At 41.4% G+C, this 17,562-nt stretch overlaps 1 protein-coding gene across 5 annotated transcripts in view; it reads right to left on the reverse strand.

The window, feature by feature from the left end:
- akt3a (v-akt murine thymoma viral oncogene homolog 3a) overlaps positions 1-17,562 on the reverse strand; it is a 59,746-nt gene that overhangs the window by 25,954 nt on the left and 16,230 nt on the right. For all 5 annotated transcript variants that reach the window (XM_034152350.1, XM_034152349.1, XM_034152351.1 and 2 more), the window contains one exon: positions 2,628-2,753. In XM_034152350.1, coding sequence (XP_034008241.1) covers positions 2,628-2,753 — 126 coding nt within the window. The remainder of the gene's footprint in view (positions 1-2,627; positions 2,754-17,562) is intronic.

A 17,562-nucleotide genomic window follows, 5' to 3' on the forward strand; every position in this document is an offset into this window, starting at 1 on the left:
GGCTTGTATGTATGAGTCCCTCTGCAGGGAACAGGCCTGTACCATCTCTGTTCCATCTGACCACTTCTGTTGTTCACACACATAAACATACATACACGCACATACACACACACACACACACACACAAAAAAACAAACACACACATGTACACACACACACGCCACCTGGCCTCCCAGCTTTGGGCAACAGATGTGGCAGAGGCAGCGCTGTGCCAAGCAGCCGGGGCCGGATGTATGGCCTGGCTTGTCCTCCTATCAAACTATTTTCCTCTCCTCCTTTTTCCTCGTTCTCCAATCCTGTCTTCGTCTCCTCCTCCCTGTCTGTTCAGTGCTGATGATCCTCCTCTCCTCCTCCCTTTCCTCTCCCCCTCATTTCCTCCACAAAACCCTCTCTTTCCAATCCCTCCATCCCTGTCTCCCATCCGTTGCTCTCCACCCTCCTCATCCTTCCATCTCCGTCCTCTCTCTTCTTCTTTTCTCCTCCGCACGTTTCCAGTTGTCTCTCCCTTTGACCCCTCAGATCCACTCTAATCGCTCACTCCCCATACTTGTCCTCCTCCGTTCTCTGATGGACCATTTGTTATCATTTTCTCTGGGGGTATCAGTTTGTGATCTATCATTCGTCATCATTTTCTTTTTAGTTGTTGCCTTTAACTCTCACCTATTTCTACTATCGTCCCCCTACATCACAGATCCAACTGCACTGTTGCTTAGATATTGTTACATAGGAAAGCCATTCAACTAAACTACCTGACAAGATGTGATAAACTAAACCAATCCAGATGTATTTGTCATTGTTAATACATTTTTTTTGTATTATTGCTGAGTATGTCCAAATCTAATCTCATTTGCAGTATTAGAACAATACCTTTGAATATATGCCTCAGGTGAAACCCTAACTTGGCCTGTATCAGATTATGTTCATGTATATGTTTGAAAGTTAACTACACATATGCTGTATAATATACTGTATGTTTAATCAGTATTATCCGGATAAATAGTGGATGCCGATCTGCTGTTTACTTTTCTAAATGTAAGTAAAAAAAGATTATCCATGTGTTAAGCCTCATTTCAACGTGATTATAGTAATTCCTCTGGTCTAACCTCAAAAATAGTGTTCTGCCTGCAGCTAAATGCAGCTGTTAGGCTGTTAACTGTTATAAAGCTTAGTCAAAATATCACATTATACCCAGCCTTTTATTAAAACGATTTAACAGGTATCTTGTTTTTGCTATTATTTTCTTACCCGGAATTGCTCTTTTGGTCTTTTATATTATTCTAACCAGCTACTTTTTTGTACCTTAAAAGTAAAAATGATATCAGCCTAAAGGTCAAAAAGATCTGGTGAGTAGTATAAGTTAGTAGAAAGCCAGTTTTTATAGTCAGATAATGCAACCCAGCTGTTGAGAACAACTGTCGTTTTTATTCCAGAGCTGAACGGCTATAAAGCTGACACAAAGTTTTACTGCCAATCTGCATGAATTGTATGAACAATGAGAGTTGATGGTGGTGGTAATGAGACATTAAAAGTAATCTTGTTAAATCATTAGCTGGTTAATTACACACGTCAAAGACGCTGTGGCGCTTGTTAACCAGGTGCAGACAGATGATGTACTGATAAATTGTTAATTAGAGCCCTTCTGTAAAGCATACCAACACTGGAGAGACTGATGAGTGGCAAGATGTTTTGTCACGCCATGAGTGATACTGATGCAATAACTGTTGTGCAGTTTCAGCTCTCATGACTGATATGAGTTGCATTGGCCTTTAAGAAATATTAAAATATATGGATGGATATATGCTTAAACATATCTGCATCTGTAGGACAGCAGTGCATTACCTACTACTACTACTACTACTGAAACCTCCTAGATTAAGACACTGATTTCCTGAGAGTAGACACCTTTAAAGGGTTAAGTAAGCGTACTTTTTTTACTCGCTATGCCACTTTTGCTGTAACTCTGTAAATGTCCATGCTGCAGGACTAATAAAGGAATTCTGATTCTGATAAGTTTGTTCTTGAATTCTATCTTAAAGGTGGGGTAGGTAAGTTTGAGAAACCGGGTCGAGATACACTTTTTGTTATATTGCATGGAATGCTCTTAACATCCCGATAGCAATGAATATCTTAAGTGCTTTGACAACAAATCCATAAAAAAATGTCATCTGTGGAAGCCGTAATACTGTAAAAAGCACGACCAATCATTAACTCTCAGCTAAAATAACTGGATGGCCTACCTGCCTGTCAGCCTTCCATCTGTGCACAAACTTATCTCGTGCCCTCATTGGTCATGTGCGCGTTTGTGTGTGTTGGAGGAGGGGCTCTGTAAGGAAGTGGCAGATTTTCTCCGGTTGTGTATTTTCAAATTCTAGCGATCTCGAGCTGGTTTCTCAAACTTACCTACCCTACCTTTAAGTAAGGTCATAAGAAAAGGTCCCATAACTAAAAGGTCCAATGTTTTACTCTCACTGTATATATTTTTGTAGAATTTCACAGCAAAGGCAGTCAGATGCGAGTTGACAAAAAAAGAGGCATCAAATTAGAAATCTGAAAGCCACAACAAAAGAGTATGGAGCAAAGTGCAGAGAGGCTATTTTGTCATGAGTGTGGTACAGTAGGTAACATACTTGCAACAGAGAAGTTATTTAGAGGGTAGGGCAGGTCTGCATCCTGAGGTTTCTCTTTGTAGCCGATGAAGGAGCCGTCTGTCTTCAGAAGGAAGTAACGCGGCCGCCAGTTCTTTATGTATTCACCTGAAGAAAGAAGGATGGATACAAAGACAAGGTGGAAAGTGTAAGTAAAACATGTTTAGTCAAGCACAATGATGATGAAGTGATGATGATGGCAATAGAGCCATCAAGGGGCATCATGGTTATGAAGATCATGATCATATATTGGAAGTATTAATAGCAATAATGATGATGACTTTAAATACAGATTTGATTCCCTTGACGGATAAGAGCCTGTCCGCTGAACTCTCATCTGTCCAAAGGATATCACACACACACTCACACCCACACACACTCATAGTAGCGTAGTAGCCTGCCAGATTCAGATGGGATTATCATGTAAAAAATGACAAAAACATGTTTACCAGCACAACAAGCAAACTATCCATGCCAGAAACATCATCTGGCTGATACATGGGCAGGTGTCGAGGTGCTGACCCCCTCTACCAAACACACCCACACAAAAACGCATATATACAGAAAACCACATGTATGAAGCCACAATGTCAACGCTCTCACAAACACACACTACCGGTCACCAGCAAAGGGAGACACGAAGGATGAGATAAGATGACATGTGATCAGATAAGATTACACATTGAGAATGACCGTTCTTAGACGGCGGCAACAAATAACAACATCTGCTGAGCAGCTGGTGTCAGAGAATTACCCAACTGGCTGGCACAGACTGGCACTAAGGTGGCACCACAGCTTTATCAGATGAGCCGCTGCAGGATTACATGAGTGTCAAACATTTCCACACCACAGAGGATAACACTCCCTGGAAGCAGCATGGATACACACATGGATTAAAGTACACACGTGTGCTGATTCACACATGGTTGGTTACGAGTACGCCGCGCACACGTGCAGAGTACGAGGCTGCAGTAATGCCGAGACACGCGGCTCTGATGAAAGAAACTGACAATCTCAACACTTTGCGAAGCCGGGAGCTGTGTAAACATTTCACTTTCTCATTTCAAACAACAGAAATAAACACCACAGAAGGACACAAATGCTCCCTACCTCGCAACCCCTTTTAATTAACCAGCCAGCCGTTCCTTGACATGCATACACATTTTACACACCCTGTGAAGACATGCTAATAGACAAAGATGTTCATGAACGCATACTCACACACAACAGCTCTGATCACCTTTTTTTAAAGGCTAATTCGCTGGGAGAGCAGCATAAGCCGCGTGTGTGTATGCGTGTGTGTATGCGTGTGTGTGTTCTATTTGTGACATCCATTTAAAGCGGAAATGACAGCAGGCCGTGCTCGTTAACACGTCGCAGAAAAACACCTGCTCCGTCAAAGGGACCATGCGACTGCAGGGCCTGTTGGTACCTCTGGGTGCTGGTAGTGGTGGAGGTGTGTGTGTGTGTGTGTGTGTGTGTGTGTGTGTGTGTGTGTGTGTGTGTGTGTGTGTGGTTGGGGGTATTTGAACCACCACAGAGGGACAGAAAGAGACACATAGACAGATAAGAAACTGCTGTTGGGTGCCAATGCATCACCAGGATTAGCAATCACACCTCTCCTTCTCTTCTGCTCTCACAGTGTCTTATTTCTCTCTTTCTCACAAATCCCCCCCACTCTCCTCTCCTCTCCCACTGCCTTATCCTATTCTCTGAGAAACAAAGCATCTTCTTTGGATCACTACTGCTGATAAACAGTGCTGTGAGAGGGGCTGGTGGGAAAAGGGATGGAGGGAAAGCCCGCAAAAGGAAATGAATTGAAAGGAAAGTAGGTTGTAATTGAGCGGAAATAGAACAGCTTATCAATTCTGACAAAAACCAATACTGTACGTAAAGCTCAGGGTGGCATGTAATCTATTCAGGATTTTAGTGTGTGTTGTGGTTTTTGCTTCCCTGTAGAAAAAATGGAAGCCTAATGAGCTTAAAATCAACCATAGAAAATACATCTATTTCATGTATTATAAACGCTATATGACATAATGTAATCCAAAAAATGCATAGGATTATAATGTGAAGGTTTTGTAGAGGCTGTGTCAGAAAGGTCATGATTACACTTTGTGGAACTATTCAAGGGGATTGTTTGTGGTGTCGGTGAAATATATTTTTTATTATGTACAGGTGTTTCTGTTATTGTGTTAACTACTCAAAAACAATGATGGGAAAAACGGATCAACGGGTAAAGACACAACTTTGGTTGACCTCAAGGTGGATGAAGGAGAAAGAGATGTATTGACTGACAAAGTGGATGATGATAAAGATAAAGTTAAACTAATACAACTATTATAAACTGGCAGTGAAGACTGTCCTGATGGTCCAAGTCCAGTCATTTCTCTGAGTCAGTTTCCTGATGAAGTGTCCAACCAATGGAAGCCTGTGGCTGGCCACTTCATCGCTCAGCTGTCCAGTGCAACTGAAAACATTTAAGCAATCCTTCTGGCCAGGCTTGGACAGCGTGTGTGTATGTATGTGTATATGTATGTGTGTGTGTGTGTGTTTGTGAGAGTGTGTACACGTCCACTGGGGTGCGGGGGAGGGGGCAGCCAGGGGTGGCACAGACGGAGAGAGGAGATGGACAGTTGTCCATACATGGCGTTCCAAACAAACACAGGCACGCACATGCACACACAAACACATTCAACACAATTCTGTTTTGCCCGTTCCAATCCTCCGAATGATCCAATGGTGTTCTGTCAAGCTATCCCGTCTTGGCCCTGCCTGTAATGAGTCCAGCGAGCTCTCCCACTCTGGACAGCTTGTCTGGGGAGCCACATGTCTCTAGTTTGGACTGCTGGAGAAAACAGAACAGCCGGTCTCCTTCCCACACCATCTCTCTCGGACTCCTCACTTCAGTTTCATTTAGTTTTTCTGCACAACTTTACTTTTCCCTTAAGGCCAATTAGTAGATACAACACTATACAGCGCTTAAGACAACAGGACTCTTTTGTTTCTTGTTAGAACGTCAGGATATCAGTAATACGGGACGACGTGGGTGATCTGATAGATCTGAGGAACAGAGGATATTTAGGCGGACAAGATAAACCATTTTGAAGTGTATTTAAATTCTGGGCTAAATTTGTTCAAAACACATATTGTCTGCTGCAGCTTTAAAGAGCTGTCTTCTGTCTTAATTGGAGGTACAGTATATTAAAACTTTTCTAAACTCCTGTTCCTTTCTCTTTCAATGTCAGGAAAGTATTAAATATCGTGAGCATTAGAAATAGTACTTTAAGATTTAAAAATAAGTTTCAAACAACCACAGTACTTTGGCTCAGTTATGTGTTTGACTAAAGAAGGGATGGTTGAAAACAGAAACAGAAGTAGAGGTGGCAAACTTTCCCTCTACACTTCAAGACATGTTGTCGCTTTCTGTGGTACCGGCTACAAACTAAGGATTAAAAACTAAAGTAGACTGTTAAAAAGTAATTTTGGAAATTCAGGGAGAAATAAATCTTGTTGGCACATCCTCCATTTGCAGCTTGTGGATTTAGCAGTACGAGACAGAGATGAATCAGCTGTGAATGTGCCCGTTCCAAGCTTTCTGATTGGACAATTACAATAACGCACTGACTAACTGTCACTCAATTAGCGGACTGATTAACCATTCATTTCAGGACAGAGGGGGAAAGGGGAGCGAATGAGAAATGGAAATGCAGAGAGGGAAAAAGGAGACAGGTACAAATGGTAAGGCTGAACTTCAGCCAGCAAAACAGAAATGAGACGCACAAACTTTCCCGCCTCTCCGTCTCACACTCAGCCCTTCAGGACCCCGGCACACCTCTGCTCTGCCGGATGCTTCAGAACGAGACGAGGCGGAAAAACCTTGATAGCAATTAAATAAATAACTCCATAACTATGTGAGCTCACCAGCCATTTGTTAATCAACCCAAACAGGGATTTAATTTAATGCTTTGGCCGAGGCTGGAGCTGATATGCAGATGGCGCAGAGACGGGGCTGTGTGACTGGCGCTCTGGGAGCTGGAGTGGTGGCGGGTGGTGGTGTATGGAGGTAGGGGGGAGGTAGGGGGGGAGGTAGGGGAGGCGGATGGAGGGGAGGTAGGGGGAGGCGGATGGATGGGAGGTTCTGCCACGTTCCAGCACATACACAGCAGCTCACCAGCAGGGAGAGGAATGTGTCGTCTGGCCACATAACAGCACACACACACACTCTCCCTCTCACACACACATTGAGTACTCAGAGAAGTAACACAGAGCTGTATAAGGACAGAATAAATAACAAGTTTACTGACCAAGTGACTGAGTAGCTGGCTGGTTGATCGCCAAAACTGATAAACTGGCTGACCAAATAAAAAATATATAAGACTACTTAGCTCACCTAATAGTTTAATTTTGATCCTGACGGCAGATTGTTTTGTGCTGACAGCAACAAATAAATCATGCTTTAGAGATGAAAAAAATCTACTAACTGAAGAGTCGTTTGAAAGATATTAAATATAAATACGTTTTGATGATGATTTTCTTCATATGCCGGATTTAGAAAGCAAAAGTTTCAAAGATTCTCCGATTTTTTTCTCTTTTTTATATGTTTGTGCATTCAATATATTGTATATTTGGGGATTTTTAAATATCGATCAGACAAAACAATTATGGAGAAGTCATCTTGAGCTCGGGGAGTTAAAACAGAAATGTTTCACTCTTCTCTGACATTGTATAAATAAGACAATTGACAAACCTAGATAAACGTTTGTAGTGTCAGGCCACTCATGTTTCAACATCATTTAAGTGCAAAAGTCTCTCAGCTTTGTCATATGCTCTTTACAAACCAATTGAAGTAAGAGTAATCTTTAAAGAAAAGCTAAATCACTGTAATGCAGTTTAGCAGTGTGGAGGTCAAACTGCTGGGTCAAATCTGAAATGACCGATCTCCTTATAGGCAAAGGTCAAAACACTTCCAGACACAACAATGTGAGGAGGGGGTTCATGTGTTTGTGTATGTGAGCATTAGCTGCTGATACTTGAGTAAAGCAGTAATACACTGAGAGAAGAAAGAGGAGGAAGAGAGATTAGCTAAACATCAGGCACGTTACTAATGGGTAAAGGAGATGAGGGAAAGGAGGCCACTTTGTGGAGCAGAGAGGACTCTGGGGGTTATGAAAGTGGGGAACTGACATCTGTCTGAGGGTCTGTCCATTAGCTCCAGAAGCAAGAAAGAATTCATGTTGCAGATCTGCACACAACACCTGCATTATTCTGAAAACAGTTGTGCGAAATAAATAATAACGACTAATGTAAAATACCTTTGAGATCATCTGTAATGTTAATTCTATGTGCATGTGTGCATGTGTGCATTTACAGGAACACGGCTGTGTGCGTGACCTCGACCCCAGCAGTTCTAACTCCAGTCTGCTCAGACATCTTAAGGCGAATCCAGGCTCTTTAAAGCCAATCCACTTATCATGCATTAGTCTCATTACCACATCGGGACAGGACAGCTGTTACTGTGTTGGAGTTTGTGCTTTAAATACAGCCACCACCAGCCCTGATGGCATACAGTATGCTACCTGTAAAAGGCCACTTCTGTAAAGATCGATCCAACACTAGAATAAGGGGGGGAAATATTTGGAGGAAATAAAATAATCAATTTTAGTTTGAAGCTGTGGATGGGTTCAAAGGTTTAGTGCTAGAGTATACTGTGCTTAAGTACAATTGTGAGGGACTTGCAATTACATTTATTTAGTACCTTTAGATAAATAATTAACAGTTCAATAAGACTTATACTTATTATAACTTATAATCAAAACATATATGTATATTTTGATGGTAATACTGTTGTACTTTTACTTGAGTAACATTTTGATTGCAGGACTTTTACTTGTAACAGAGTATCCCTACAATCTGGTACTTCTACTTTTACTCAAGTACAAGATCTTAGTACTTCTTCCGCCTCTGCTTGAGTAATTGTACATGCCCCTGGCCCAGTTTAAGGAACGAGACTACATGGAGGCAACAGCAGCAAAGAGATGTAAAAGATGCTTGAGTGAAAGATGAGGGAAAAGAGAGCTGAGAACGGTCTGAAGGTCTGAACTAGAGAGAGAAGGGAATCAGTGGATGCGGTTAAAGCTATGGCAGTGACGGAGTGCCGGGACAGGGCAGGGCAGCCACAGGGCGGCCAGATTGAGTGGAGACCCATGGGAGTGTTGCCATCCCTTGGGGGCCACTAGGAGATTTCACACAGCCAGCTGCACACAGCCAGCGCCTCCTGCTAGGCCGTGCTGGATGCACGAACACAGACACCAATGCAGGCTGCCCTGGTGCCCCTCTGCTCCCCCAGCTGGTACAGAAATAGGCCCACGCACATACAAACACTGCAGGATCACTGTGCTGCAAATAAATAATGCTGCGTGTCAGGAAAAATGACTTAACTATAAAATTACTACAAAATGTTCCCTTTTCATCTGTATATCCCTATTCTCTCTTTTTCCCTCCTCTCCTCTTCTGCAGTACCACTACAGTCCAGTAGATGGTGGTGGCTCCCTGGAGCATGGTGGCCACCGCTGTGATGCTGACAGGCTGGAGAGTGACTGACAGACACACCACAGCCAGGAGCCTCACATCCTAATCCCCCTCAGCACTTCTGTGTGTGTATACAGTATATTTATATAGGTAAGATGGGCGTACGTGTGTGTCAGTTGGTGTCAGCACGTGTGTTTCTGCATAGCTTACATTTGTACATGTATGTCTATACATGATTGTTTGTTCATGTGACGGTTGAGACGGAGTGGGGGGAAACAGAGGCTGTTGCTTCCTAAAGCACTATACTGTAGGATTAGTGCAGTGTTAGCATATTAGCATCTTAGCTAGAAGGCTGCTGCTCAACACCACCTGTGCCAGACAGGAGGCTGTGGCTACCCAGCTACCACCCCCACCATTCTCTACCCCCCCCCCCCCCCACACCCACACACATATGTAGAAACACACAGTGGGTTTGTGAAGGTCACTAAGCTACAGCAACTCCAAGCTTACTGTCTTAATCACTTACTGTAACTACTCTATCTGTCGCTTTACATGCTGTGTATTACTACAACAACGATAATTGTTTATTTTTTGTTTTGTGTCACAAAAATATAATTATCCTCAGCCTATTTTCAAATTGCAAAAGTCCAGCAGGTTTTGCAGTTTCAGTGACATTACTTACTGAAAGAGAACACAGCTATTTCTTATAATAAAAACACACAAGGTAGTACTAAAGCTAGGCATAACATACAGAATCATACATACTTATATATAACATAGGACCAATCTTGGATCAGCTGGTAGCTCCCCCTAACCACTTTAACTATTATGCCTATTACTATTATTATTATTATTATTATTATTATAACTATTATGAGACACAGTTGGCCAGAAATGTGCTCTTTCCCTGCAAAATATAGGATTATACTACTTTTGAATATCTTAAGATATTGTACTGTTAACATCTGGGAAGTCAGGTGAGCCTGCCCCACCAATGTCATTTTTTTTTACAGCGATACAGAATTAGATGGCTTATACACTTAAGGTTTGATTTACATTATTGAGTCATTTGGAGCAACTATTTGCCAAAACCCTCTTTAAAGCGATTAATATCATGCAGATTGAGGGCTTGTTTAAACACCAAATCTATTTTCTTGTGTTCCAAGAAAGAAAGAAAAAACCCAATGAGACTGTAATTCAAAGGGGTTCTTAATGATAGCCCCTCTGCCCCGCTCTGTGCTCTTCTGTTTGCGGCAGTCTGTCCTGTGAAGCAGGATCATTAGTGACAGGAGACACACCTGGGCACAGTATGACTTCCTGTACTGTAGGTCGTCATTCATACTTAGTTTGTTACAGTCTAAGAGCAGAGCTGTGATCGCATTAACCACAAGAATATAAAGTTAAAAAGGAATGTAACCAACGGGGAAGTCCTGTCCTTTGTGCTAAAGGAAGTGAGATGGTACAGTTAAAGTCATGGCACACTGTAGCCATACAAGCATTTACATAACGCTATTATTACTATTAAAAAAACAGGGCAAACTCAGGTCTATGTCTAGATCATAATGTGTCTTATAATAAAAATAATGTGTCTTATGAAAAATATTAAACACAGCTCAGTTAGATGGTCTATTCCACACACATTCACCCTCCCACATACACATGAAAAGACACAAACTAAAGCGTAAAAAGCCATTTAAAACACAAAGACGGATCTGTTTGGATGTGTTCTAGTATGTTCTAGTAAGAAGGTAAAAAATACAACCCAAGCTAAGCATTACAAAAAGCCTTTGCATTCAACACCCAATGACATTAGGAATGCCATGCTGCTTGTGTTCTGAATGCAGTGGATCCAATTGGATTTGGAGAGGCACACACAGCCAATGAGCGGGCTAATCAAATTGTACTGATTGCTGGTATATTGCCTCGCTCTGTTCTCTCTTTGGATTGGATTGTGTCTCTGTATCATTGATTATGGTATGGACATTAGAAGTTTATTTCCAAAATTGTGTCTGTATAGAAATATACGATATCCTTGTCTGTTAATACTATCACATGACTACCATGAGGTTGATGCTACAAATAACCCGACTAAGGCTGCAACTAACAGTTATTTCTATTATCAATTAGTCAGACAATTAGTTTAGGATAAGCATTTGATCAGAAATTGGGGAAAATGTCAATTCCAGCTTCAAAAAGCCCATGGTGTCTTTAAATATAATCAGTTTAAAACGCTTTGAAACAGAGAAAAATGGGAATACTCAAAGTTTGAGAGGCTAAAAACAACATTGTGTGTGTGTTTTGCATGAAAGATTTTTTTATTATTAACTAATTATAAAAAGTTAGCAAATTATGTTTCTGTCAATGGACTAATTGATAAGTCGACTTGACCAGTCATTAACCTAATTTTTTCATTCAGTAATCCTTATTCATAATTGTGCACTTATAATCACACAGAGGGGTGCGCTTCTTTGAGGTTCCCATTTAGATGTGACATTCATATTCAAATTCTTATTCTGTGCTATTGTGTCATTGGAGGTAAAACCATCCAATCACAGGAGTAGAGACAGGCAGCTGGACCAATCAGTCAATGAACTGCCTATCAGAACAAGGAAGGGAGGGTCAGCAGACAGACACAGCTGTCTAACTGTTGCCTACAACAGACAGTGTGTGTGTGTGTGTGTGTGTGTGGGTGTGTGTGTGTGTGTGTGTGTGTGTGTGTGTGTGTGTGTGTGTGTGTATGTGTGTGCACAAGGGACCTTAACCAGCCCTACCCTGACCAGTTGAGCAGTGGTGAACAGGTGCAAAGCTTTTTGTGCATGTATGTATGTGTGTGTGTGTGTGTGTGTGTGTGTGTAGTGTGTGTGCATCACTATTATTCCAGAGTGGTTGGCTCTGTATTATTAATTCAGAAATGCTGGGCTGGGGCTGTGGGCGGCAGCTGGCGTTACGTCTGCATGTGTGTGTGTGTGGACCACATAAGACCCCACTGGTCTTTTGTAAAGCCCCCTCCTCCTTTCCAAGAGCAGCAGAGAGCATTGTGGTGAACGTCTCCCTGTCTGCCTGTAAACTCACACACACACACACACACACACACACACACACACACACACACACACACACACACACACACACACACACACACCACACACACACACACCACACACACACACACACACACACACACACACACACACACACACACACACACACACACACCACACACACACACACACACACACACACACACACACACACACACACACACACACACACACACACACACACACACACACACACACACACACACACACACACACACACACACACACACACACACACACACACACACACACACACACACACACACACACACACACACACACACACACACACACACACACACACAATAGCCCAGCCCAGCAGGCATGAGTAAACAATCGAGTACTATACCCCCACCCCCCTCCCCCCCAACTACTGTTGAGTGCACCCCCCTGCCCCAAATACCATACACACACATGCACACACATGCACACACGAACACACACACCAGCCCAGCCCTGCCTCATTCTAAAGGTTTCATTCATGTGTTTCACTGAAGGGCCGACAGTAAGTGCTCTCCACCTCAGTAACTGCTGCTCTCTGCACTACCCTCTGTCGTGCCAGCCTACCTGTCTGTCTTTTTGTCTGTCTGTCTTTCCATCAGGGTCCAATCACTTTCAATCAATCAATTTGAGTTTTTTTGGACTTGGCTTGCTGGGTATGTGTCACCTGTGGAGAATACACCGATTGTATTACTTGGCCACATTCCGCTCCAATGTAAATAGAAAAAGATATGGAAATAAAACCAATATAGTTCATTTTTGCCTACTCTTATCCAAAAGAAAAACGTTTAGGATCAATGTAACATCAACAAATATTTGTTCTAGTAAAATATCTGGTGTAATCGGTTGTTGTTGCAAGTTTATTACCTTGTTTACTCACCATGGCATCCCCAGTGGTGAGCGATGCCAATAAGTAACCACAGTTTCAGACCTCTGTTCTCGATGTCAGGTGATTCAAAGCATAAGGTTTGTTAGGGGGCAAACTGGTAAAAAACATGGTTATATCTGGATGAATAACCATCAATGAATATGAAGAGATGTGATAAGCTGCAGTTAATCATGCTTGTAAAGAACAACATTACAAAATAAAGCAGGGGCAAAACACAGCCTCATCCGACTCCCTCACAATCAGTCATGCTCCATCGTGCGTAACTGAAATGCCTGAGTTACAGATTTGTTTTGGCTCATCTGCTGCTAAAAGTCCCTGATGGCTCATGAAGACAGTTTACCAAATCACTGTCCAATAAAACACCTACCTGTAAACCCATGTGACTTTTGTTAAAAATATGCTGTTTTCTTGTTATAGACAGTTTAACTTCATGAACTATTATAGAGTTTGGACTTACAAAATCACTGTTTGATTGCAATTAGTGAGTGGCTTGCCTGTCTGTCACACTCTGAGCTGTCAGTCTATCCTAAACACTCCTCTGTTCCTCCCTGAGGGCTGGTGTTTGTCATGTTGTAACGTCTGTTTGCCTAAGAGGCTGTTTTTGACAACGTGTCCACCTCAGCTGGCCGGCATCAGGCCCTCAAAGCTCTGAGGCAATTCAGAACAGACAAAGATGACAACATGTGTAAGGACACAAAATACACACTTGCATCAAAATTCAAATGTGTTGTTAAAATACTATATGTGTATATTGAACTGTATTTTTTTTATTAAGTATTATTATTTAAATCTGCTTGACTATTCTGGAAAATGTAAACAAAACAACATATCAAATTGTTCATCTTATTACATTTCTTATTCTCCATTGAGAGTTGTATAACTTTCAATATTCCATCCAATCCATTATGATGTTAAGCACTAATGAGAGGAAAATGAATGGACCACTGTTCATATAGGAGGTAAGCTTCTGTAAAGACCACTATAATTGTTATGGACTCTAATCAAGGAGATGCTTATAACTATTAACCGTTAAAGTGCAGCAGTCAGTTGAACGACATCCTGCTTTGAAATATGTTGATTCCAAATCTGCTTAACTACAAAGTAAAATCTCTATTTTATGAATATCACTAAAACATTCTCAGTAATGATTTTTCTGATAACTTTTTGTTGGGTATTTTCCAAGACATTTTACAAAATTGGCACTGCACCAATAACAAACAGTCACACATGGTACCTCCTTAAGATCCAAAAGACCCTCAGCCTCAGCATCATTGGTAAGAAAGATATATGTGAAACCCTAAATGAGTTTGGGGTTTTCTAAGCCTTCCTGCCTAGCCCTGCAGGATAATTAATGAGCAGGACGTTTCCCAGGTCTATTGAAACTCCAGATATTGTTTAGAAACACTCAAACCACGGAGCAATATCTGAATATGGCAGATGTTCATCATCTTTTCTTCTGTGTTCTCCCCCTCCAGCTCCTCTCATACAGCAGTCTGGCATTGAACCTCATGTTCCAGCCGCTATGCTGTGAGACATCTGCACCTTTCTGACCGTTTCTTTCTTTCCTTTCTGTCTCATCTTTCCTCTGTATGCACACACACCAAAACAAAGATAGAACTCTTTTCTTGATGACAGATGGCAAGTCAACAATTGAACAGCACCAGTCTCTCAAAACACAGACACACACACCTCCTTGTCCTCCCTTTGTGCCCAGTCCCTTGTCAGATGTCTTGATTTGGTTCTTACAACTGAGCGTATGCATTAGAGTGTGTGTGTGTGTGTGTGTGTGTGTGTGTGTGTGTGTGTGTGTGTGTGTGTGTGTGTGTGCGCGCGCCTCTTTCCTTGGTATATTAAGCACTAGTTTAATGAGAGTTTGGTGAGGTGCGGGCCCCAGCCAGTTGACCATATGGGGGAGATTTAGCCCCCTCAGAACATTGAGCCAAGCCTCGCTGACATGATTACCACTGCCGTCCGCTGCTCTACACTAGTGTCACATTGGGAACTGGGAATTTTGTCATGGACAGCTAATTAATGACTGGAGATTGGCAACCAGAGACGGAGAATGCTGAGGGAAGATGAACAAATGCTGTCACTGTTTGGTCTCTTCTTCCTCTCTATTTTAATCAGGCTAACTCACTGAGACTCTGTGAACGATGCTTTCAACACAAGTGAGGTGCATTCAAGCACGTATGTTCACATATTGTAAAAGAAGCATGGTTACATAGCATCACAATTTCTGATTGGGTAAAAGCACATGTTTATCCTTTAAATATCTTGTTGTATTTTTAAAACACCCTTTTAATGCATATCTTGAATGTGCTGTACACACTGTACATCTTTGTGAGAGCGTGTATTTATTCATGACTCTCATTTACAGTGTGTGTTTGAGGCGCAGCAGGATGAAGCTAGTGCCTTAGTTAATCCTGTCAGTGACAGATTACAGGTGGGAAGATATAAATAGACTGACTGTCCCTTTATCCTGGCCACTGTGACATCAGCATGCAGCTCAACTATAAGTCAGCCATAACGGGAGCAAACTCAAACTGAACCCACCAAAGGTGTCCCTGCTGTATATATTTACCAACAGGATATAAATGAAAACAGGTGTCAAGAGGTTGTCACAGAATAAAAATGTCACTGTGCCTTTGTCACATCTATAATGAGCCATCAGGATAACAGACAATGTTTTGTTTTTTTTAAACGTGCAAACGGGTTTTAAAGTCACATGCAATGAAGTTCGGAGATCTGGTGAACTGTACTGCATTAAAAAAAGAATATACTTGAATAATATATAAATGCAAACACATTTGATTGGACAGAGGGGCTTATACTTTCAAATACATCTTTTTAATTTAGCATATAAATGTGTGCAACTACTCACAACATGTATTTAACATTACTGCGTCTTAAGGCATGTTTAAAAAGCCTTCATATGTCACTTTGTCTGGATCTGATGTACATAAATGATCCATGAAATTAAATATATTTCTCTATAGAAATTAAGCAATCAAAGTAGTGTTGGTATGTGTTGTCTCGTACACAAAAAGAGACTAACAGTGCGAGGACGGGGCTTACTGGAAACTTGAGTAAGTGGTTCTCCTTTACATAAGTGATCACTGTCTTATCGAACAGCCATCAGACTGGGTCATCAATTCAGAAACACTAAGTTAAATCCCAGCTGCCTGCAGTATCCTCACACAGCTGCTGCCTTCATGGTCTCCCCTTAAGCTTCTGTAAGAAAGCTCTCTGGAACAGATGCTCTGTTTTACAAATAAAGAATCGCAGAGCTTTGTGCCACAGAAGTACACTGAAGAGGAGGAAATACATCAAGGATGTAACTGATGTTTCAGAGCAACAATGGGTGTCCAGTTTCCCTTGGCAACCAGATGTAGACCACTGTCCACTATAATGGGTAGAGTGATTGCCCCGTTTGAAACCATTTCTCCTGCGCCAAAAAGGACAAGAAACAAACACTTTACCAGACTCACTCTTCCTGTACAATCGTCTGTTTGGTTAAGAAGTTGAACAGTTAAATTAAGAGTGTAATTAAAACTCACACAAGCAGCATCACAGAGGAACCCACAGAGTAACTCCAGCACAGAAAAACTGCATTATGGGACAAAAAGTTAGAAAACAGAGCTGTTTTTTAGGAACATTAGAATTTTAGAATTAACTTTATTAGGTAAACTGTACAATCAAAGGCAATTCAATGTAAAAGCTCTGCCATAAATGTAACATTAAAGTTAATAATGTACATCTTTCTTTCCTTTCGTCATCCCTATGAGTACTACATGTTTCCTGTCGTTGCTTAGCGTCTGTATGAGGGGGGCAGAATATTAAAAACACCTCTTAATATAATGCACTACAACACCACAGCTAACTATGACCTCAATACTCACATAAAATTAAATGAACACCTCAGTCAGTGTCCAAACAAACATTATAGACATCATAAAAGCCCTTTTTGGCCCAACAGTTGTAATGAATTCCTGCTGTACCCAATAAAGTAGCCACTTAATGTATATAGAAAATACTGTGTATGCATTGATAATTTAAATCAGAAATTCATTCTGTAATGGCGATCATTCCGTCAACGTTGGTAAGCGACACTTGATGCCCAGTTGTCAGCCTAAAATAATATAAAACATATAAGTGTGCAGTTTTACTATTTAATAAAAACCTCTTGAAATGGGTATATGTATGTATATGTGTACATATGTTTATGTATGTGTATGTATATATAGATTTTGTTTATCTGTGTGCGTATTTCATTACGGAATTATCTTTTTTTACTTTATCCTGCAACAGGATGACTAACGGGAGGGCTACTTCTGTATAAGCCATGCTTTCTGCCCTCCCGCTTCTACTCATTTTGTTGTGAAATAGTAGAATAAAT

This window comes from Trematomus bernacchii, unplaced genomic scaffold (assembly GCF_902827165.1).
Source record: "Trematomus bernacchii unplaced genomic scaffold, fTreBer1.1, whole genome shotgun sequence".
In the NCBI taxonomy this organism is placed as follows: domain Eukaryota; kingdom Metazoa; phylum Chordata; class Actinopteri; order Perciformes; family Nototheniidae; genus Trematomus; species Trematomus bernacchii.